Raw genomic sequence first — 22,866 nt, forward strand, 5'->3', positions numbered from 1 at the left:
TTAGCCTTTGTAATCGCTGTTAATAACTTTTAGAATCGATTTACGTTTAGAATCCGTCTCATATTGAATAATGAACTAAATTAGGTCTCCCCTATTTTCACAAAGTTCGCCTGAACGTTTCCCCATTAATAAATCTGGTCTGTCTTTTATACATCTGCTAAAGTAGAAATCAGTTGTTTTTGATGTTCCTTATGTTCGAAATACGTTTTTATTGGTATGACCGTGAGATGTTTTTCTGGAACTTACAACTCAAGGAAGCCTTTCAGAGACAACCCTTGTTTGAACTTGACCGGTTCACACGAGTTCCAAGCTCACATGGAGAAAATCTTAGAGTAGGCAGAGCTTGGGGTGTGTCATTCTAGTCTTAGGCCAATCATTCACAGGTAGCACTTCCCGCCACAGTCTTGAAATTTTTTTTTTTGGAAAACGGCACGTTCCCGTAGTTTCAACCAATAGTCACTCTCCTTGAAATCAGCATGGTTATTGGATTGGTCGTTCAGTAATAAATGCAGAAGTCGTGTGCATAGATTTGGTGACGTAATAATTAGCATATGATTTATAAAATATAATTTATGAAAATTGCTTAAAAGTTCATTTCTGTACCTTAGTGTGAAGAGTCACTATTATGGAACGGAGACTAAGAAATAATATGACAGCAAATATCTTTCTTTATCGGAATATTAGTTTGACAGTTTAACGTGATTAAGCAGGGTAGTTGAGGTAGACTCGGACAAATGAGGAAAGCTATATAAATATATCTCAGTATTTTAAGATATTGTTGAAATTATTCATAATGAGTTAGAGAGCCCTTTTATATTCTGTACAATGATTTTATAACATAGTGTGTGGCCTCCATTGGGGGACTTAGCGCCAGTGGTACGAAACCATTTGGTTACCCCTCCTGATGGGCAGGTCTAGAAAGTCCAGGACGCGGACTCATGGCAGTGAGTCTGAGAGAACAGTAAGGGGTGGGGAGAATGTTCTTTTCCTCATCTCAGTCAGCCGGTTCCTGGCAATTCCCAAAAGATTGGGTCATAACATTACCCTCAAATGTCCCTACAGTCAGAAGCGTCAGATACGGCGTTCAGTTCTTGGCCAAACAGATTCCTCACTCTTTTGGTTTTTATTATACTTTTTTGGCTAGTGTTTCATTAAGATGTTTTGCGAGCTGAATTAGCTGTTGCAATTATAACCTCGCGTTAAGAGGAGCAACAATATATGGAGTGAAGACAGGCCCCAAGGCTGGGCTTTTGCAACTTGTTAAGGATGTGCTGTATGTGCTCGTGGGAAATGTCCCATCCCTTCCTCACAAGATCACAATAGATCTTCACACTGTTTCCCCTTTAGGAATGTTTTTCCTCAGGTGACCTGTTTCATAATGTTGCCTTATCCTGTTGGAAATGTATGTAATCGTCCTGTTAACACAATGAACGTTTGCTGCAAATATTACTTTTGTATTTTCTGTTGAATTAGGATAATTCCAGCAGGATTTATTGGATGGACTAAGGATGTATATGTAGTTTAAATAACATGAATCATGGTCCGTGTAGAACTAGCCTACTGTCTGTTTGAAATTGTAATCAGTTGGTGAGAATGTCCATTCACTTGATTTAGCTGAACATAATAATCCAGATGAATAGTACGGGGAGTGCAGAGGGCTTTAATAACTGTTACTCTGAAAAATTCAGACATGGATTATTGTAATTTATGACTTGGAAACATACAGGCTTTTCACTGGAGTCCACTGTTTGAACCACCAAGATACAGTGTAAGATAGGAAAATGGCGCCATCTAGAGTACAAATTGATTATAACAACGTGAAATAGAAGGACTTGTCCTTACATGTTACTGAAGTGCTATGTCCAGGCATGTACTAAACTTCAGCTCAGGGAAGGGCCTCATGAGTCACTGGTGGCTGGCCTTTAAATAGTGGAGCTTTATGAAAACTGGGCACTTGACTCTGAGCATAGGCAGTGTGAAAGAATCAGACGGTTTATGAGCTAGCTGTGTGTAGTCAATATGGTGAGTTTGAGAGCATTTAAAATCTGTTATAGTTATTCTGTTTAGTTTGTGTAATTGTGTGAAATTAGTCAAACGATTATGAATGTATTGTGTTTTTACTTGGTTCATTTTCTCCCTCAACTTTGCTCTGGCACTTAGTTTTTGAGGAACTGCTGCACAATAGTGTTGTTTGTTAACCAATAGCTTTTAATAATAGATATTTTGTCATTAAAATGAAGATTGTCATAGGAACTTTGCCACAGTAACTACACAATCTCGGACAACATGTCAGGTATCAAATGAATGACTGTTCATCCCTCTCTGCAGTGTGGAACAATGTCTTCATTCAAGCGCATTTTAAAGTCACTGGGAAAACGGGCCGACAAGACGAAACCTTTTCGGGCCTGTGGATCGTGAGCAGTTTGCAGCTAGAAATACCAATAACGCGCTGCAGAAAGACCTAGAGGAGGCTTCAAATCGCTGGGGCTTTGACTTTGTCACTGAAAAACCACTGGAGGGAGGCGACTTCCAGTGGGAAGGAGTCCCAGATGTCAAGGTGCCAGCTTTGTACCGCTCGTGCATGGTAGGAGATTTGCCTCGAGTCAGAGGTGCTGAGTCGACTTCCGCTGCTGCCTTAGTAATGGAGGTCTCACCAGGGCCATCTCACAATGGTAAAGAGAACATCCCATGCACTCTAGAGAGGTACGGAGATTCACACTGGGGTTTGGAAAAAACACCAGAGAAGAGGAACAAGCTGAAGAGAAAACAGACCAACATTACAGGTGTGCACATCCTCCTATACTGAGTCTTCATATCATCATGTGAAGCCTTACACTTTTTTAGTTTTTCCTCATTGTAGTTAATACGAATAACATTACAATGTGCCGCTGAGTTTTAAAACAGTATTAATGAAATTGTCAACAACTTAGGGTGAGGATGATTTGAGCGGAGACTGTGTCTAACTGCCTTGTGCGTTATCTTTTTAAACACAGATTTCTATCAGGCGAAGAGAAGGGTGGTGGCCACACCCAGGAAAACGGGTCAGTGATTCTGCGAGGCCTCAGGCAACAGAAGCCGCCAGTGTCTCTCCAAACACACACTACTTCTCTCAGGAAGCCAAACTCTGCACAGACTCTGTACATACTCTTACCTGAAGGACTTGTACTTTTGTACACTCACAAAACAATGTAGCTTCTCTTTCATATCCCAGTCATCATACAGCCTAACCAGTGTGTGACTTTCTGATCGGTTCAGTACCATCATACGAGTGTTTTGTCGGTGTAATAACACTTTTTTTTTTTAATGTAGAGGACATATGGCACTGATCCTTGGGCAGATAGGCATTTTGAGCATTTGTGTTTCTGTGTGCATTTCAACGTATTTCTAAATACAGCTTAAATTTTTTAATTAAAAATAAAAAAAATCTGCTGTATGCTGATATTTAGAAACACTTTGAATGCACTTAATGCTTTAAATGTTGTGTATCAGTCAGCCATGAGAACTTTGAATGAATCATTTGTTGGGATCCTATGATATTACATTCACAAGGCCCTTAAAGGACCAAATAGGACTACTTATATGGGAAGTCGATCATATGATGTCAGTATCACAATACTGCAATGAAAGGGTAATCTCACAAGACAGCATTAATGTTATGGTACCATGGTTCTGTTATGCTCTAAAGTGACACAGTGTGTCAAGAGAATCTTTACGTATGAGTCATAGGTAAAGCATTCCGATATTCCTTTATTTGTTTTGTACTGTTAGGATATGAATGTTTTTCTGTTTGTGATTCAAACTGACATCATTTGTCAAGCTTTTGTTTTGTTTTGTTGTTTTTTTTTTTTTTTTTGAGCACTTGCTGTATAAAGTCCTTGTTTTATTGTTTATGTAAATGTGTATGCTGACAGAATGGGCAACAAAGCTTGCATTCAGCTATCCTTTCATACACCCATTGGAATTCCTAAGGGCTGCTTCTGCAGGTTAAAACGGTTTTGACAAGCGTTGCAAATATTTAAAAAAAAAAAAAAAATCATTATAAAGCCATTATACAAAATATCATGTGATATCTTACCCAGAGCTATACCATTTGCATGAACAGTTACCGGGAAGGGACAACAATCTTGCCAAGAAAAACCATGATGTTGATTTTTAAAAAACGTGGCCTTAAGTTGCATTGAAAAATCAGAGACATTCAAATTTCTGTATGGAAAAATAAGTCTATTTATAGATCCTACGCTGATTCATCAGTGTGTAAAGATCTTGCAATATTGCACAAAAGATGTAGCCGAGAATATATCTTTATCTTTTTATGTTTGAATGTCAAATCTATGTATGGTGATTCAAATGACTATTCAAACCTACTTTCTTCAAGTAAGCTACAAACATGTTGTCGGTTTTAATATATAGTTCTGTGACGGGTGATGTTCAGGGTGTTCTTGGACTGCAGCTGTCAGATGGAAAAAATTTGTCCACTTTAATTATTTATTCTTTTTTTTTTTTTCTGCTGCTATGGGACAGATGGGGGACAGGCAGCATCAAAGCTCTCAGCAAACCTTTTAAATGATACCAACAGCTTTGTTTATTGTGCATTGCCCCAACAAAATGATGTAACACTTTACTTGAACCCTCTGTCACAAAGTAAATGTACCAGTGTCACACAGTTGGCTTGACGGCTGTCGTACGGATTTAATTATGGTTTGTTAGTTGTATGTATAAAACTTATTGTTTTATGCATATGTGACTATTTTTGTGAATCAATATTTTGGTGTAAAGCTTTCCCTTTAAGGTGATTAATTTTAAGTTGAAATTGAAAGTTTTCATAGCTGTTATGTAAGCCTGTTATGTCAAAAATGCGACCCTGCTATGATTGCCCTTGTGACAGAAGTGGTTCAGGCAAAGTGCTGTTGTAAATGCTTTGCTAATACCAACCTGCATTACCCCTAACATTGCACTTATATGTTTATGACTTTATAGATTAGTGTGCACGGGTCCTAAACCATGTGGTATGTCATGGAGTTAAGAGTATATACCTATTTATTGTTCAATAAATGTTGTATTGTAGGTTGTTAAAGTGTAATTGTATGGTATAAATAAAAATATTTGTATAATCTGTCGATGCCTCCAGAGCTGTGGATGTTTATGGAAGCACACTTGAGCTTTGGGTCTAGGAAATCCACAGAGGATATTTTAACAAAACAAAGGGGGGGGGGGGAAGCAGGTTTAGGTTAATTATGGGTTGCACCCACCTCAGTGTTAGCAAAAAATTTACATTTATGTTTGCAAAATATTTTATATTTAGCATTTTCTGGTATCAGATTAGAATAGTGGTGATGAAATGGGACCAGAGGGATTGTGATTAGGTGTGAATGCTAAAAGGTCTGATAAAACTGGTCAACTAACCAACGCTTTTTTGAGCATAACTCAGTAAATGTACTGCAAAACATTCTAGCGTAAAATATTTTTAAAATATTAAAGTCTGGAAGCTCTGTGTGGTAGCACAGAGAATGCATGCTTTGACTGTATTAACGATTCCTAAGTAAGCTGTATCCAAGTCGTCGATGATGTCATATACCAGAAACCAAACAGCAAAAATCTTAGTCAACAGCAATGAATTTAGGTGCTTTTTTTTTTTTTTTTTTGGCTAATCAAGGGCTCACTCAGCGTAAGCCGCGCCGTGGACACCGAGAAACACCCCAGACAGATGCCAGTTTTCTCTGAGGCACAATGACCTACTTGTTGTTTAGCGGGTTGCTAGGATGATGACGACAGCATTTTTTCAGTCTCTCACTCTTGTTTACATCCTCATATTGGTTTGCCTGTAGCCCTCTCCTCTCCTCTCCTCCCCTCCCCTCCCCTCCCTGTGCTGGGAATGTCCTGGTATCTGAGAGGAGCTGATAGTCTTATCCCCTCCCCCGTACAGAAGTCTTCATGCATTTCACACACAAATAGCACCATCGTCCCTACAGCTCCAGCTCCTCTAGGTCTGAGAGATCTGAGCGCAGATCAGAGAGCATCGTGAAAAACGCCCGCGTGGCGAGTACATCTGGCCGCGGCATTATCTTTTTAGCTGAGGCATAGCTCGTGATAAGTGAAGTTTTCTGTGTTCGGATATTATCGTTTTGGCCAGCGGATCAAGGGGAGTGCGGAGTGAGAGCTGGTTGCTTTTTGTTGGGCTCTCCATCCCCCGCGGTCTCCCAGCAGCTTTACAAAGCAACAGAGCCCCTCACCCAACGGCAGCCCCCAACCCCCAACCGCCCCCCCCCCCCCCCACCCTGAAAAAAAAATGGACAAGAGGATGTGTGTGGTGTGTGTCAGAGGTTTAAAACGGATGAGAGGGCCATAATGGCACAGGCACATGCACCCTCCCCCCTTCCCCCCCCCCCCCCCCCCCCCCCCCCCCCCTCAGTTTTTTCAATCTGAGCTCAGAGAGGCACCTGCACGCGTGCGCTAAGCTGCCCCCGCCCCCCCCCCCCTCTCTCTCTCTCTCTCTCTCTCTCTCTCTCCCTCCCTCCCTCTCTCTCTTTGCTTCCATCATATGTGGCTCAGTAGGCAGCGCCGTAATAAAGCTGGACCGCTAGCATTTGCGCTTAGTCTGAGGGCAGAGACAGAACTGCACAGAAGCAAATACGCAGTCAGCGAAAGAGAGCGAGTGAAAGGCGAAGATTACACAGGCACTGGGAGAGGGTGACAGAGGTATGGGTTACTGGAGCCTCAGACATAGATGCATTTGCTGTAAACAGTGGCACATCAGACTTAGATAGAGTGATAGGCTAAGTGTGGGGAAAGGAGAGAGGGAGAGAGAGAGAGAGAGAGAGAGAGAAGATTTGGGGAGGGGGAGTCTTGTGTGCTTGAAAGAGAGGGGTAGAGAGGAGGGGGAAGGGGTGGTAACGGAGAGAAGGATGGGCCTCGTACACAGACCTGCAGTGCCACTTCCAATCCTGGATTAAACAGTATGGTATGGTTCCCAAATTAATCTTATCGTCGCACCGGTTCCTTTTTTCTTCTCTCTGTTTTCTTTCACCATCCATGTTCCATCATCACGTCCATTTTTTCCCCCGTGTTTACGGTTTACATGTGTGAAGTCAGCACCAAATTTTTTTTGACGCAATAACCACCTATCATCTCTCATCTCTCTGCGGTGAATCCGTCATTCATTCTTTATTTTTTTGGGGGGGGAGGGGGGAGACCCTGCTTTTCCTCTTCCACCACCGGACTTGGACAGCAGCCATTGTTTCCTCTGTGTGTGTGTATGTGTGTGTGTGTTTGTGTTTTGCAGAGAAGGCATTGTGCATGGCTTCCTCCTCACTGATCTCCCCATACAGTCTGTCACTAGATAAAATCCTCATAATTTGGTTCGTGGAAAACAAATCGATGAAATGCCCTTCTGTTACAATGCTTGCCACGGTTTCTGCGTTATAGTCCACTCAGCACAGCCTGGCTTTTCATTGTAACCTACTTTCTAAAAATGTCGTCTGCTTTGCCTGTGGATCATAGCACAGAGCTCTCAAGCTCATCTGAGACTCTCAGATGCTAATAAAACAAGATCATGTCCACATTTGCCTAGTGAGATAAATGAGGACAGTTGTGTTTTATTTAATGGTGGGGGAGTTGCTTTCCTTTATTGTGGCCTTAGTTAGCCTGTCTTTCCTTCCAGCTTTTCTGGTGCATTGCCACAGATGATGATATGTTGTGATGTCTGCCATGGCAGAGGGGTGTAACAGTTAACCACAACAAACCACCTCTGAGGGCATGAAACACTATGACTGAGCTCAAATAGAAGCTCCCCTCGTACAGCGGTGCCTTCGGATGTTTGGCCGATAGAAAAAAAAAATATCTGGTTGATATGTTGTTTTGGTTCTGATACTGTTTTGTTGCACTGAATTTATTGACAGTTTGAAAGAAGAATTTGATGGTGAAAAAATGTTATTCTTTTGAATATTGCAATGAGTCTTTGAGTTTTTTTGTTGTTAATACTGATATTGTGAGTTGTGTTATTGTGATAGTTAGTTTTATCACATTTCACATGCAAATGAAAACAAATACATGTTTCATTTGCTCTTTTGACACAGATATTTCTGTCAATTGCCTTACTTTGACCAGTGGCGTCAAACTGTTCATAATATTTGTATTTTTATGCATGGTGGGATTATATGATTAAACTTTAATTGGATGTAATTTTCTCTGCTTCTTTGCGCTGTATATGACATCTTGACAACCTGCCATTATGGCAATTATCATCACTTACAACTGTTAGCACTGCCTGAGGAAGACCTGAGTGTTGATAAACATAGTGTGTGTTTTTGGCCATTTTTAAATCATCTACCTTCTAAGCGTTGTGTGTGTAGCTCAGCGAAACTGTGACTCTGTTATTTTGCATTACACTGGCCTGGCTTTGTTAATCCCTTGTTAGTTGTGAATGCTAAAAACTGAATGGTGCAGTCAGTTTACCGAGCAGTTTATGAAGCTAATGAGGTGGCATTGTAAGAGTCAGGCCCATCAATGCTTTATTTAGACAGGCACATGGGCGTTTTATTCATTCGCATGCTTGGTTGCATACCAGTCAGTGCCCGCTATAGCCCTGTGCTCAGACTGATTAATAACTAACAGGTGTTACAATGAGTGTGTCGTCTCCTCTCTCCCCGCTCTGTTCTACCTTCTCTCAGCTGGATAAGAGTGAGGTGTCTACATTAGGCCTGCCTCCCTCGACCAGCCATGGAGGCTCGGACGGTAACATCAGCGTGGACGCGGGGCCGGAGGGAGCCGGCGAACTCCAGAGGACGCGTGCTGCCCTGGAGCACCTGCAGCAGAAGATCCTGAAGATCACGGAGCAGATCCGCGTGGAGCAGGAAGCACGCGACGATAACGTGGCAGAGTACCTGAAACTGGCCCACAATGCCGACAAACAACAGGCCTCGCGAATCAAGCAGGTGTTTGAGAAGAAGAACCAAAAATCTGCTCAGACCATTGCGCACCTGCACAAGAAACTGGAGCACTACCACAAAAAGCTCAAAGAGATCGAACAGGTGTGTTGGTATGTGTACGTCCCGGCTGAAAAGCTTACTGAATTGAAATGACACTTGTTGCTTAGCTGTATGATGACAACGCTTAAGTTTCCGCATGGCCGGGTCTTTCATGGTTCAGCAGTACCTCTGGGAGGTTCACGATGTAGGCTGGTAAAGCTAATTGGCTGTTTTTGTCAGTCTGTGTTTGTGTGATGAAGCACAATCTCATTCAGTTATTTCCTTATTATAATCTCTTGGATGTATGCGGTGGATGTCTTCGTGCTAAAATATTTACTGTCCAGTAGATTTTAAAATTACATATTGATAAGCTTTGCTCTTCTTTTTTTTTTTCCTGTGGACTGACTTCGATTCTCGTTATCCTCTCTAGAATGGCCCTGCTCGTCAGCCTAAGGATGTCCTGAGGGATATGCAGCAGGGTCTGAAGGACGTGGGGGCGAACATGAGGGCTGGGATCAGTGGCTTCGGAGGAGGAGTAGTGGAGGGGGTAAAGGGAGGAGTCTCCGCTCTCACCCACACCGCCGTGGTGTCCAAGCCCCGAGAATTTGCCAGCCTGATCCGCAACAAATTCGGCAGCGCGGACAACATCGCTCACCTGAAAGACACCTTGGAGGATGGGCACCCTGAAGAAACGCCCCGGGCACTCAGCGGTAGTGCCACCCTCGTCTCCAGCCCTAAATACGGCAGCGATGACGAATGCTCCAGTGCCACCTCTGGTTCTGGAGCTGGTAGTAACTCAGGTGGGGCTGGTGGAGGGGCAATGTCAGGCCTGGGCCAAGCCATAGGGAGCCCTAGACTAGATGGTCACCACCACCATCATCATAGTTCCTGGGATGCCCTCCTGGAGGGTCTACAGGAGATCAAGGCCAGCCAAGCCCAGATGGAGGACGCCATAGATGATATGAAAACTCAGCTGCAAAGCGATTACTCTTACATGACCCAGTGCTTACAAGAGGAGAGATACAGGTAAACCAACCTTAACCATAGGGTTCTCTTAAATCAGAGCGTTTGGGACAGAGACATACAGATGAGGTCATCTTGATGTTTTTGCTCTGTCATCCAGATATGAGCGTCTGGAAGAGCAGCTGAATGATCTGACTGAGCTACATCAGAATGAAATGACCAACCTGAAACAGGAGCTGGCCAGCATGGAGGAGAAGGTGGCCTACCAGTCTTACGAGAGAGCAAGAGACATCCAGGTAAGAAAGAAAGAAAGAAAGAAAGAACGAAAGTAAAACAGTAACTGAATAATTCAGTAGTATTAGCTTGAGATCTTTATTGAGGAACTAAAATTAGAAACATACGTGGTGACACTAGAAAAACACTAGATAAAAGAACCCCCCCCCTCAAAAAAAAACAGTGCCAGCTATGGTTTTGAGACCCATAACTTACTTACTATATAATATTAGTACCGTAGTCCACTGGGTGAATACATTTAGGTTTACTGTATTTTTTATAGTGGAGTAAAAAAAACCCCACAAAACAATATTTATGAAAGCTTGCAAGCACTTTAATGTTGTTTTTGTTGTTGTCGTTGTTGTTTGGAAATTGTATATGCAGGAGGCGGTGGAGTCATGTTTGACCCGCATAACTAAGCTGGAGCTACAGCAGCAACAGCAGCAGGTGGTGCAGCTGGAGGGGGTGGAGAATGCTAATGCCCGTGCCCTACTAGGGAAGCTCATTAATGTCATCCTAGCCCTCATGGCTGTGCTGCTGGTCTTTGTCTCCACCATGGCTAATTTCATCACCCCACTGATGAAGACTCGTGCGAGGGTCGTTGCCACTGTACTTCTGGCCGTCTTTCTAGTGACGCTGTGGAAACACTGGGACTTTTTGGAGCTGTGGCTTCTGCCCAGCTGAGCCTGCTCAGAGTGGCTTAGGGTCACTCTCAGTTCCCCAGCCCCTCCATCAGCAGGAGACCTGAGCCCCCAACCATGACATGTCGCACAACTTGAGAGACACCCAGGACTCTCAATGAGAACAGAATGACTGTGATACATAACATTGCACTTTGTCATCCAATCATTTTTTTTTTGGGGTGAAGACAGAACAGTACGGTCAACAACGCATTTTCTTATAGATGATCTGTTGGTGGTGTAGGCATATGTGATCGCCTTTTATGGGCTTACAAAATTGGGATTGGATTCATAGTGATTTGTCAAGGCTTTGGAGCGGTTCAGATGTTTATAGTAGCTGGCAAAATAACTGCCTGGTTGCTAGAGTTAAGTATGTTTGTCTGTCACAAATTCTGCTGGCATTCAACTGTCACTTTGGCCACTAGAACATTCTTTCATAGAATCTATGTTCTTTTTTTTTCTTGTTTCAAATTGTTGAAAAAGAACTGTCTCACATTTTGCTTTAATCCAACGATTGTTTAAAGTTACATTATGGCTGGTTGTATTCCCTATTTGCATTTTCTCAGTAATATAGCACGAACATGTTTAAGAGAAATGCAGCTTGGTTCTTGGACAGAATGTTTCCATACTGTACATGTTTATGCATGCCTCCACACTGGCATTCATATATTTACAGTAAATGTGATGCTATAACTTGCCATAGAGAACATTCCAGCAAAGTTGAGCTCATTTTGGCTCAGTGACATGAATTCGCATCAGTGTTCATTTGTTGTTTCTACACAATAAGTTGGAACTTGTGTCATGCTTTTTTAATCATTGGTTCTTAGAGATATTTTATGAGGAGAGAAAAAAAAGGTACCTGTTTGTCATTTTTCTTTATTATATGTACCATAAAGTGATATTAGAGAATGAAATGGCAAAAAAAACAACTAATCACTACTGCTCAGTAATCAATAAGTAAACCCATTCATCAGTGCTATTTTATATTCACAGTTGTTGTGTCTTACAATGCATCATAGAGTCTATGTGAAATTCAGTTCACTGGCATGTATGACAATTGCTTCATATTTCTACCCAGTTTGCTCAATCCATCACATCTCCACTGTTTTCTTATTAAAAAGTATTTCTAGGATGTCTAATGTTGTGATTGATTTTGATGTGAAACATCACAGAGATTTTGAACAATCTCTTCACCGTCAGGGAGTTTACATAGGAAATCTATTGTGAAAGTGAAGATAAATAGAGAGCGTATTATTTTATGTTCCACCACATTCCTATCAGAAGATGATCTGGCGTTTTAAAGTTTTAAACTACACGTGTTTAAGGTCTCATTCTGCTCTATTGATCACTAACTGTAAAGCATCGAACACTGACATGCACCAATTACAACATGCAACATCCGCTCAGCACATAGATTTTTCAAGTTGTTTTTCCAAATGGAATGTCCAGTTTAACAAGGCAAATATGACCCAGCTAGCGCTCTCTCTCTCTCTCCACCACCGACATAAGCAAGAAAATCAATGTTGCGTTTTTCGAACAAAATGATCAAGACATCTATTTCAAACAGAAACTTTACGTCTTCGGCGTGGATAAGGAGAGAATGCGTGCTCCTCACTGCATGCCTTGAACACCATTTTCAGTAATCCACTGTTCATAGCTCTGGGACATGAGCAGGCTAAATACATCAGCTTCAATTCAACTCCATGTCCATTCACTAATCCCCCCCTGGATTATACCATTACTCACACTTAACTGCTCCCCTCTCACATCTGCTAATCTCACGGCATTATAAGCACAAAAAGCAGTTTAGGTTGTACAGATTTGAAATGATGGTGACACAAAACAAAGAAATGCCAATTCGAGACAGCTGACAATTCCTAATTTAATCTTCTTAAAAACATATATAGAAACTAAAATTTCAGTGTGGGATAACTACCCAGTGTAGTCATGGTGTTGTAAATTCATAGGTGTAAAATGCTGGGGGTTGAAAAAAGTAATGAACTCCTGCTTTTCAGCGAAAGTAATACAGACATAAAGATCCTGAGCAAGAGTAAAAATACCCAACAGACTTTGAAGATTTTGCTTTGTAGATGTATGCAATGGTGTGTTCAAAATCTTCGGACTGGGATATGACTGTCACAGTTCCAAGCTTCATGCTGAGTATTTGTTGCATAATTTGCCAATTTGAAGAAAAACTCTTCTTTGTAATTTGTTTAAAAGAGGAAACATTTTTAAAAATGCTCTTGAGTTAAAGTACGAGCACTAAAAAAATTAATTACATTCATAAAAATAGGCTTGATACATTTTTAATACTTAATTCCCTCTTTTACAGTAACTAATGGCCTTTTAACTGTCGAGTATTTAAACATATTAAAGAAGAAATGCGGTTGCTTTGTGCATGTTCTCACTTCACGCCTCTACAGCAGAAAATACTTATTCAACAAGCAGCAGCTGCAGTTTAATATAGTGTAATAAGAGATTCTGCAAAATGGCGACATCTGGTGGCGAACATATGTTCATTACTGGTTAAGTAATTCCGTTTTGTAATCTAAACATTAGACTAATAAACGATTATATTAAGAAGCACTCATGCATTCCTCAGCAATAATTTGGGAAAGACTGGAGTGAGAGTAAACTGTGTTTATAAGACACACAATAACACAGTTTAGCCTTGTTCATCAAATACAAACTCAACTGAAAAACCTGACAGCTAACACCTCATTGCTGAACACAAATCCAGCTAAGGATAAATCCAGTACCAGTCTCACCTTCAGCACTCCATACACATTTACAACTGTCTCACTTGCTAGGTCTACAAACACTCAGGTTCCTGCAACTGAAGTGATTTCTTTCAGAGATCACTGTCTATGCTGTGTTTTATACCATCTGTTACAGGATTCAAGGCTTCTCAATGCTTAGGAAACGTCTAGAGAGCTCAAACACTTCCTCAGTTGTCAAAATATGAAGATTTGGTTATAGTCAGTGGGCAAAGATGATGAAGTATGAAGTTTTGGTTATAGTCAGTGAGTAATGATGGTGAAAAGCGGGAGTATTCTGTAAATTGGTTGGTATAATGTATATTGAATGTGGGGAGACATTCTATGGTAAAGACTTGCAAGGAATTCAGTGAGCTCAAAAACAGTGGTTTACGTAACCCATAACGAAATAAACACAAGAAATAGGACGGTTACGTTGTAGAACTTTTAATCACTATTGTCAGGCAAATCCCATGTGATCATTGAGTTAACAGGTGCTCTCACAATACACGACAAAGGTCGAAGGTCAGAGGCCAGCAACTGACCCCTGTAGTCAGTTCTCTCCACAAAACAACAAAAAAAAGTAATTAAAAAAAAAAAAAAAAAAAAAAAAGACATTCATCGTCATTAGATTGTTTTGTCATTTACAAGTTGTGTAAATGAATTTTTCTTCCCCAACCCTCCCCCACCCCCGATTTGATTCATAGGACAGCAAATGTAATATTTCCTGATTACCTCGTAGAGAGTTTACAACCCAAATAGAAACAGCACTGTAGAAAACAACTGTATAACAAAGTTGAAGAATTCCTGATTTTGTTTTTTGATTTCCTGTCATGATGTCACTAATATATTGCTCTCACGTGCTCCACAACAATGAGCGTCAAACTGTTCTAACATTCAAATTTCATTCACATGGTCCCCTCCATCCACACCCCTCCTCAACAACAGTACAGGTGCCTCCCGGTCCAACATTGGACTAAAATCGTGATTATGAAGCTAATGCCACATAACAGCTGCACTGTTTCATATGTCAGTCATCTCTAAACCGTTCGTTTTTTTTTTTGTTTTTTTTCCCCCCTCCTTTCCGCAGGCTCTCACACGAAGTGGATGCCACTTTACCATAGCATTCTGTTCACGGAGTAGAACTCTACACAGGTGCTTGGATGTACTCGCTATGCGATCCCTGCTCAAACAGACCTTCCCTCGAAACAAAAAAAAAAAAAAGGTCAAGTCAGGGTGCATAGGTTGGTCCTAAAATGCCCTGGGCAAACGTGTTGGTGGAGAACAGGAGGTAGGTCTGAATCTCGCTGTTCATGGCAGGTTACAGACTTGGTTGTTTGCAGCCGTGTCTTTGCGAAGATCTGAGAGAGAGAGAGAGAGGTCTTAAGTCGACCTTTGTGTGTAGAACAGGATGTATGCCTGAGTGTTGCACACCTCCTCCACACTGCAAACGTTCATCTCCGAGTCGTTACAGTGAACCCAGAAACCTAGCGATACACAAAAGATGAAAGGTTACCACCAACAGTCTATATTACTGACACATGGCAATACAAACAGCTACCTTCAAAGATGAGCGCTGTCTCTTTGAAAGTCGAGCTACAAAAAAACAACAAAAAAAAAAAAACAGCAACGTGGCATTTAACAACACTGGAGCTAAGGTCTAATATTCTCCGCGGCGGTCCTCCGGGTGAAATGCGGCTTGCAGTCGTACTCAACTTAAAATCAAATATACCCCTAACTAAATCACATCTCCACAATTACGCTAACAAATTCCCCTTCCAGTGAAGAAACATGAGCGTACTCACCACCCTCTGTATTGTAGCAGTAGGCGGTGTAGTGCCCTGAGCCAAAACCTTTCCCATGATGCATGACTACAGCAGACAAGTCGTATACAAAGCCCTCTCTCTGAAGGGACGAGGCAGAGTCGGTGCAGCAGTAGGGTTCGATGTTCAAAACTTGGTCAAATGCCACATGAACACCAATCTTTTCCCTGTGGTTTCGTCCTGACCATCTGTAACGGCGCCACAGATGGGGGGAAAAAACAAGGAACATTTGATTAAAACGACATGCACGAGTGAGAAACGGAAAACAGCCAACTGCCAAGGACACTATGAATGAATCTTTAAAGTAGCTACGATAATCTGCGGGCAAACTGAGAGAAACCTGTGGATAAGGTGGCAATGGAATGCAAATGTTATTATCCAAAGCTCCCGACCGCACAGAGAGATTTATAAAATGATACAAATATAGCTGACAGCAAAAATGTGGCAAAGCACAAATGGAGTTAAGATATTGCTCTTAATGATCCTCTAAAGGCCAACAAACTCTCAGAAACACTTGAGACAAAGCAACTTATTCAACAGAATAAGAGGAGCAGACGTGGCTTATAATGTCAGAGACGGTGCCAGGAGCAAAGGGCACCATATGCACACTCTCAGTGGTTGGGATTGAACATTTACGGCACGGTTTTAAAGGCAACATTTGCTTCTCACTGGGATCTATGGGATAAAGTCATATCAAGAGAAGGTCAGAGGACGAACCGAAAGCGTTTGAGGTGCAGCCGCAAAACCTGAGGTAAACGATAGATCAGCAGCTGCTTACAGGCCTCCGTCAGAGACAAAGGCTTGTGAGATGTCTTCCGTCTCTTCCCTGTCAAACAAAGCGCACGCATGTATTAGGAGAGAAGGTTACGGAACTTAATGCTAAAAGTTCTAAGAGCCATCGGTAAGCATTCAGAATATTCGCTATGCTTATCAGATATTTTGATCAGGCATTAAACTCCTACATGAGTCACTGGTAGATGGATATTTGAACACGGTGTGGAGAGTGGATGGTGGGTAGTTTGGTACTGACTGTTGCAGTAGTTGCAGGCATAGATACTGCCCTCCAGTGCCTCAGTCTCAGTGAACTTAGCCAACATCTCAGTCAGTGAGCAGCTGCGTTGGCACATCATGGAGCCAGAGCCTTTCTCTATGTTGTGATAGCGCTCAGGGAACTCCAGCGACAGGTCCCAAAAAGGCTCCACCGTGTTCGACTTGTGCTTACAGGACAGACACGTGACCTAGAGAGACCACAGTAAGACCACAGACACAATGGTGAAAACAGGACTTAGGCTGAGCTTTGTTGTTTTAAGATTGTCCGGGTGCACGCCATTTGACACGAGCGTCATTATCGGTAAGCGTGAGATAATTTACACAGATAAAGCATCTATGTAGCATAACTACTCATCTCTTTGCATCGTAACTGAAATCTGGCCACATGAAAGCGCCACGTTCATTATCACATACCTACTTCCTGTACAGACAGTGAAAGTTACTGTCCTATAACAGCAGAGTGGATCTGAAAGACTAGGCCACAGAAACTTCACCCAAGTGAGACGCTGGAAACTAAAGGCCTACCGAGTTTATTCGATCTCTATTGCATTCAGCTGAAATGTGCTAGTGATGCCTACTGATGCTTGATGCGAAATGAGCAGGACACAGTCTTGGTCATTACCTGGCTGAGAAGCTGCCCGTGGAAGATGGTGTTGAGAACCTTTAGCACCTGCTTGGACAGCTTCCTCTGTGTGATGGGGATGACGATCCTGCGCTTGTTGCCGTCTGACTCCAATTCCTGTTGCACTTTGTCCAACAGCTCACACAGAAACTCCTGCGCGTCCTGCTGGTCGTAGCCGCGAAAAGCCGGAATCAGGTTCCACACCGAATGCAGCATCGCGAAGGGCGACACCAAAGACCAGCGACCCGACCACATGACCCTGAAGAGTGTGTGCAGCTCGTGGCACAATGACATCTGCTGGCGGGAGGAGGAACGCGGCTCCTTGGGCTGGACAAGTTCTGCCGCGCTCAGGCTGGGTGGAACGCTATGCTTGCTCCCTACGGACAACCCCCCGGCTCCCGCCTTCCCCACACGTCCCAGGGAGCAAGTGAGAGCGCTGGCATTGCCCACTACGGCCCCTGCTACTCCTTTAACCCCCTGTGAGTGGTTGGTTTTGGCCAGTAGCTCCTCTGTCTCACAAAGGTCCAGTGTGAGAAAACACTCCCTGAATTTCTGCAGGTGGCTCAACACCTGTAGGATTGAGTTCATGTAGCAGGTGTTTCCGAGGTTACGCAGCCCTGTAACACCTGGCGCTAATCTACGACGTCGGGCTGACTGAGACACATGATACCTGCGCATTTTACCAGTCCCGGCGTTACCAGGAGGCTTGTTGGAAAGGGGCAAAAGCGGCTGCTTTGAAGGAGGTGGAACGCGGTCCGGAGGGTCACGAAACTTGCGAGGGATGAGGGATAGGGCGGTACGGGGTGCCTGAGTGAGGAGTCGAGCACTCTTTCTGGGCGGGACGTTGGCCAGCTCTCCCATGAGCCTCTTCTTCACCTCCTTGCGCTGACGTCGGAGCTCCTCCTTCTCCTGTTCTTGCTTCTGGTCGCGTTTTCGCTGCTCTTCCGCGTGTCGACTCCTCCATCTGTGCAGCGCTTTGCTTAGAAGCACCTTCCTCCTGTGCCACAAGGCTGTTGTCATGGCAGGACGCACTGCCACGCTGTCCTTGCCAGTCTCCCCTGGCCGGAGGGAGCATTCTCCTGCTGATGAGCGCAGGGAGCGCTGACCAGGGCTTCGCACAGTGGATAGGGCACCCCTGAGGAGCTTGAGGTCCCCCTCTGCATTGTCATTTAGTACATAGTCTCCGCAGGCAAAGCAAAAGACATCCAGTTCTCGCACCTCCATGGCCAATGGGTGGTGTGATTCCTGGTAATGCTTGAGGGAGTGATCCTCCATGTAGCGGCCACAGGCCACGTGTGAGCACTTGAGGCAAGCCCACACAGACTCCGTGGTCTCGCAGTCCACACAACACCATTTCTGAGGGTTTAATATGGAGTGGTTTTGCCTCAGCCGGAGGCGTCCCACATGCTTACAGCGCTCCATCGGTTCGGATGCACATGTGCTCTCAGAGTCAGGATGCTCTGCCTTGGGTCATGAGCCAGCTCATCCTAGTGTGAAGGAGGTCAAGCATGTTAAAAATGAACTTGTGATGAACATATGTATATATATTAAAAAAACAACTTGTGCAAAATGTGCAAAACAAAAATGAGCATAGTGCAATAAGCTGCAGAAATCTGAAAACAAACTTACTGTAAAAAGGGTTTTGAATATACTTTGACATACATGAGGGCACCATCACACCTGGAAAAAAAAACTGTCACAGTAATGTCCGAATTACTGTACTCTCCTTAAGTCGACGGCATGGCAGTCATTCCAGCATTCTGTGGAAGAAAACTGCAGAGTTAAAGTGCGTATGTTCGTTTAAAAGCTTGCGTGTTTAAAGGTAATAACATCCTATCCCATCCTATTATCCATCGAACAACAGTGCAGTAATAATAATAACAACAATAATAATAATAATAATAATAATAATAATAATAATAGAATCTACACGATAGAATTTACTACTTTCCGATTGTCTTCAAGTGTGGTACTGCGCTGGTTTTCAGTAGTACAGGATATTTGGATGAAGCAAGGTTAAACTTTGAAAGAGAATAAACAGAAAGTACGCCAAGAACTCTTCTGAGAACAAACTGCGCGCGGACACGAAGTTTTCGACTTACTGAGAGTCGAACTGGCATTCAGCCCCAGATTTACCACGAGCTTGTAAAATCAGTAGCTAACCAGCAACGAGACAATCAGCTAGCTAGCTGTGTTACACAAATGAATATGATACAATGCCTCCGCGATGGCTGACGTTACTTTGCTAATCAATTCTTTAACTTGTGTCTAGTCTTTTGAGAATTAAATGTGTCAGCATGATAACTATAGTTTCTATGTAGCTCGTGAGATAATTTCTGTAAATTACTTAGGTCGTTACTGGATGGTTAACTTCTCGTCTGTGTGTGATAGACTGTTAACTAATCTCGCTTGGTCTGTCGTCTTCAGTAATAGCAAGCTCAGTCAATTAGCAAGTACAGCTAGCGAGTGGCTACTTGTAGCTAGCTTCTAAGAAACTACGTGGCTTAGGCTAGCCATGTTATTGTAGTTTAACCATCTTTTGGATTATTCGATATGATAACATTAACCTCGCCGACTTCCACTCACCGACAAGGTCATGATTGTTTATGATGCGCGTACAATATTGTCCTTCCCAGCTAGCTGTCCGCTAATCTGTTTGCCGGTGTTTTCCTCTTTTAAAAGACAATGCCGACAATCAATAGCTAGTAAGCTAACCAGCTAAGCTGTGCTATAGTACTTACCAGAACAAAGAGCACTCGTAGACCAACCCTGCTGAAATTTCTCACGAAAACTTTTGCTTTTAGTCGTTAAAAACGCTGAGACAAATCTTCGGATGGTGATGTTTCGACAGAGTCACGGGGATGTGAAATATATTTAACAAATCAACTTTTGTTTAAATCTTTAAACAAAACACCAGGAGGTCAACCTAGATTAAAGTCAGAGATCCTCTAAAACACCGAATAGGGTCAATCTACAACTTTAAAACGTTCAGTACTCACTCCGTCGACAATAACCGACAACCATCTGCATTTACTTTGTTCAAAGACTAAAAGCCTCTAAGTGTGATGTTTTTTCGTCGTTTTAGATTTGTATATGGTTTTATTTACCGCCATCATCAGCACGCGCGAGCTGTCACAGATCCCGGGTCAACCAAACTAGCCTGGTTTTACAAACCCGTCGCTCTGATTGGTTTCAAAGTAATCAATCTTCCGGAAAACTTTGACTCTTATTGGTTAACAGTACGTCGGTCACGTCTTCGACTTCAGAGGGTGGGGGCCCACAGATTTACCGGTACAAGATTAGGAACCTGTGATTTGTGAATACGGTTACTGCCGTGTGTAAACATTGTCCTTGAGTAACATTTCGCTTATTTCGAAAACTACAGTCTACTCAATGTTACAATAGTCACTCGAGTTATTTTGAGAGGAAACTTGTCAAATTCATTTCAGTGTGCCGGGACATTGTCACGTTCCCCGCAGTTTCACAAAACTTCAGAAAGAATATGCTACAAAACTTTACTTTTGAAGGATGCATGATATGGATGTTTATTAAACAAAAGAAAAGGAAAGAAAACAAAACAAAAGAGGTCGAGTCAATATTTTTATTATTGAGTTTAAAATATTTTTGATTGGAAAATGGAGGGCTCAGTATGAAAAAAGAAGTCCTGCAATCAAAATGCCATTATGGAGTAAGCAATTATTATTTGAAAGTAGTGAAAATATGTTTTTTTGCACTGTGTAAACCATCTATGAAATAATCCTATACGTTATACAATTGACAAATTATGCACTTGGTTAAGGCATTGACCAAAACGGGTTTACAGTTAACTAGTTTGCATTCTTTCAGCTATTTCTATTTGTAAGCTTTACCTTTTTTTCTGTAGAAATAACATTTACTTTAAATTAAGGACAGACAATGAACACAAAAATGAAGATATTAAGGGCATCAGCTATTTGTTGCGTGGCACACTCATTTTCCACGAGCTGACTTTTAGTCCTTATCCTTTTGAGATGGCACATCTTAGCGCACACTGGCTCCTGGTATCACTTGCTGTTTGCGGACTTTGCTGAAGAGTTCTAAGTACTGAACCATTGTGTCCATGCAGTCTACAGGTGCATAAAGACCCTCAGGTTTGGCAGCAAAGACAGAGGGCAGTTCAGGAACATTAGAGCCCAAGAAGCTTTGCATAAACTCCTTCATGAGGTTCCAGCAATCTCCAGGAACAACACAAGCACAGTATTCCACCTAAATACACACACATACCATTAATTAACTCTACAACGAATGTAAAGTAACAATACTTGGAGCAAATAAATACATGATCAATACTCTCTTACCTCAACTGAGATACCCCTTGCACTAGAACTCATAGTCACTGTGCCAACTTTCACAAGAAAATCGCAGTAGCGATACCGAGTGCCTCGACTCTCCACTTTGTGGCCCTTTGCGTTTTGGAAATGACTCTTAAGCTTCACCATCAGAACATCAAAGTTTACATCGGCAGTCAGGTAAGGTCCTCCCTCAAACAGAGCTAAACAGCTCAGGGGGGTTTCTGAGTTATGCATGACATACAGGAGTTTGGAAGGTTGCCCTATGAGTGAGAATAAGAGAGAGAGAGAGAGGTTTACGATAAGCTAAAAATAAATATTTTTAATATGTAAGCAATCAAGTAATCAGAAGAGCCTCAATAAAACACTGTGCCTTTCAGGAAAAAAAAAGGAATCGGTTCTACTTATTAGTAACAAATGGAAATACATATGCAGAAACACATATTTGGAAACCATTCAGGTATGAAAACTAACAGCACAAGCATGTTTGTTTGAATGGATATCCTTACCCATCAGGCAGATCCTAATCACTACTGTAAATTAATGTGTATATGATATGCTAATGATACATACTGTTTTACACAAATGAATAAACTGTGTCTCAGTCTGACTGGTCTCAATCCCTCAGTGAATTCAGGCAAATTACTACAGTGGATCCCAGTGTCAATAGGAGGTTAATGTACTCTTCTTACCACTTGCATTGCTTGTAGCATGATACGTCTCACAATCTACAAAAAAGCTTCCCTGCTTCACGGCACCTAGTTGTTCAAGCTTCTTGTGCAGCATATCCACTGTCTGTTGTACACTCTTTCCCTCCAGTATAGGAACCTGGCACACACTTCATGACATTTGAAATGACATGTTATTATAATTCGAAAATGGGTTGTGAGAGCTAAACACATATCAGTATTTACATTGCTGCGTTGTGTACAATGGGCTATGGCCATCAACGTCCTCGGTAAATTAGCCGTCCTCTAAACTGACGCTAGCATTCGACTTTAAGTTAAAAAAGAAATACAATGCTTAGTGGACGCATAGTAGGACGAATTAAGCTGCAGCTAGCCATGTAGCTAGCGCTCCTACATCCATACAGCCTAGTCTTCCCGCTCAATATAATTGTAAAAGAAATGTATTGAAATTTTGAAGTCTGCTTGCACATCGGCTTGGTAGAATCCACAAACCGGTGGTAAAATCGAAAAATGTGTGACACTTACCATGTTACCCCCATTTTCGGATATACTCATCGCTTGGCTAATTCAAAACTACATGCACTCTCCACTACTTCCGCTTTGTACCGGAAAAGATCTATGAAACTCACAAATAAAGTGAGAAGAAAATAGATGAATGTGGTTTATTCAGCAGCAGTATTTCGCAAAACCAAATAAAATTCCACCATCACATACCTAAT

The 22,866-nt window shown here is 42.3% G+C and overlaps 4 protein-coding genes across 6 annotated transcripts; 2 read left to right on the forward strand and 2 right to left on the reverse strand.

The window, feature by feature from the left end:
- Positions 1-2,337: 2,337 nt before the first annotated feature.
- cdkn1a (cyclin dependent kinase inhibitor 1A) lies at positions 2,338-3,381 on the forward strand. The gene is given in 3 exon segments (XM_030777880.1): positions 2,338-2,373; positions 2,375-2,783; positions 2,994-3,381. Coding segments are annotated over 3 exon segments (501 nt in total). The 3' UTR covers positions 3,050-3,381.
- A 5,237-nt stretch (positions 3,382-8,618) lies between these two features.
- tmcc2 (transmembrane and coiled-coil domain family 2) lies at positions 8,619-10,883 on the forward strand. The gene is made up of 4 exons (XM_030778347.1): positions 8,619-9,026; positions 9,394-9,989; positions 10,087-10,222; positions 10,584-10,883. The coding sequence occupies exons 1-4, from the start codon at positions 8,619-8,621 to the stop codon at positions 10,881-10,883; spliced, it is 1,440 nt and encodes a 479-aa protein (XP_030634207.1).
- Positions 10,884-14,926: 4,043 nt separating this feature from the next.
- usp49 (ubiquitin specific peptidase 49) lies at positions 14,927-20,275 on the reverse strand. Of its 2 annotated transcripts, none has more exons than XM_030777545.1 (7): positions 20,238-20,275; positions 18,760-18,890; positions 17,131-18,617; positions 16,489-16,696; positions 16,176-16,284; positions 15,441-15,646; positions 14,927-15,122 (listed from the first exon to the last, which is right to left on the reverse strand). In XM_030777545.1, the coding sequence occupies exons 3-7, from the start codon at positions 18,550-18,552 to the stop codon at positions 15,019-15,021; spliced, it is 2,049 nt and encodes a 682-aa protein (XP_030633405.1). In that variant the 5' UTR covers positions 18,553-18,617; positions 18,760-18,890; positions 20,238-20,275; the 3' UTR covers positions 14,927-15,018. The 2 variants fall into 2 exon arrangements, with proteins under 2 accessions (XP_030633405.1, XP_030633404.1); XM_030777544.1 differs by lacking the exon at positions 20,238-20,275 and adding an exon at positions 19,872-19,934.
- Positions 20,276-21,148: 873 nt separating this feature from the next.
- On the reverse strand, positions 21,149-22,761 carry med20 (mediator complex subunit 20). Of its 2 annotated transcripts, none has more exons than XM_030777569.1 (4): positions 22,673-22,761; positions 22,151-22,296; positions 21,468-21,721; positions 21,149-21,375 (listed from the first exon to the last, which is right to left on the reverse strand). In XM_030777569.1, the coding sequence occupies exons 1-4, from the start codon at positions 22,684-22,686 to the stop codon at positions 21,151-21,153; spliced, it is 639 nt and encodes a 212-aa protein (XP_030633429.1). In that variant the 5' UTR covers positions 22,687-22,761; the 3' UTR covers positions 21,149-21,150. The 2 variants fall into 2 exon arrangements, with proteins under 2 accessions (XP_030633429.1, XP_030633430.1); XM_030777570.1 differs by having other exon boundaries at positions 22,142-22,296.
- Between the last annotated feature and the right edge of the window lie 105 nt (positions 22,762-22,866).

Source organism: Chanos chanos, chromosome 6 (assembly GCF_902362185.1).
Source record: "Chanos chanos chromosome 6, fChaCha1.1, whole genome shotgun sequence".
Taxonomy (NCBI): Eukaryota; Metazoa; Chordata; class Actinopteri; order Gonorynchiformes; family Chanidae; genus Chanos; species Chanos chanos.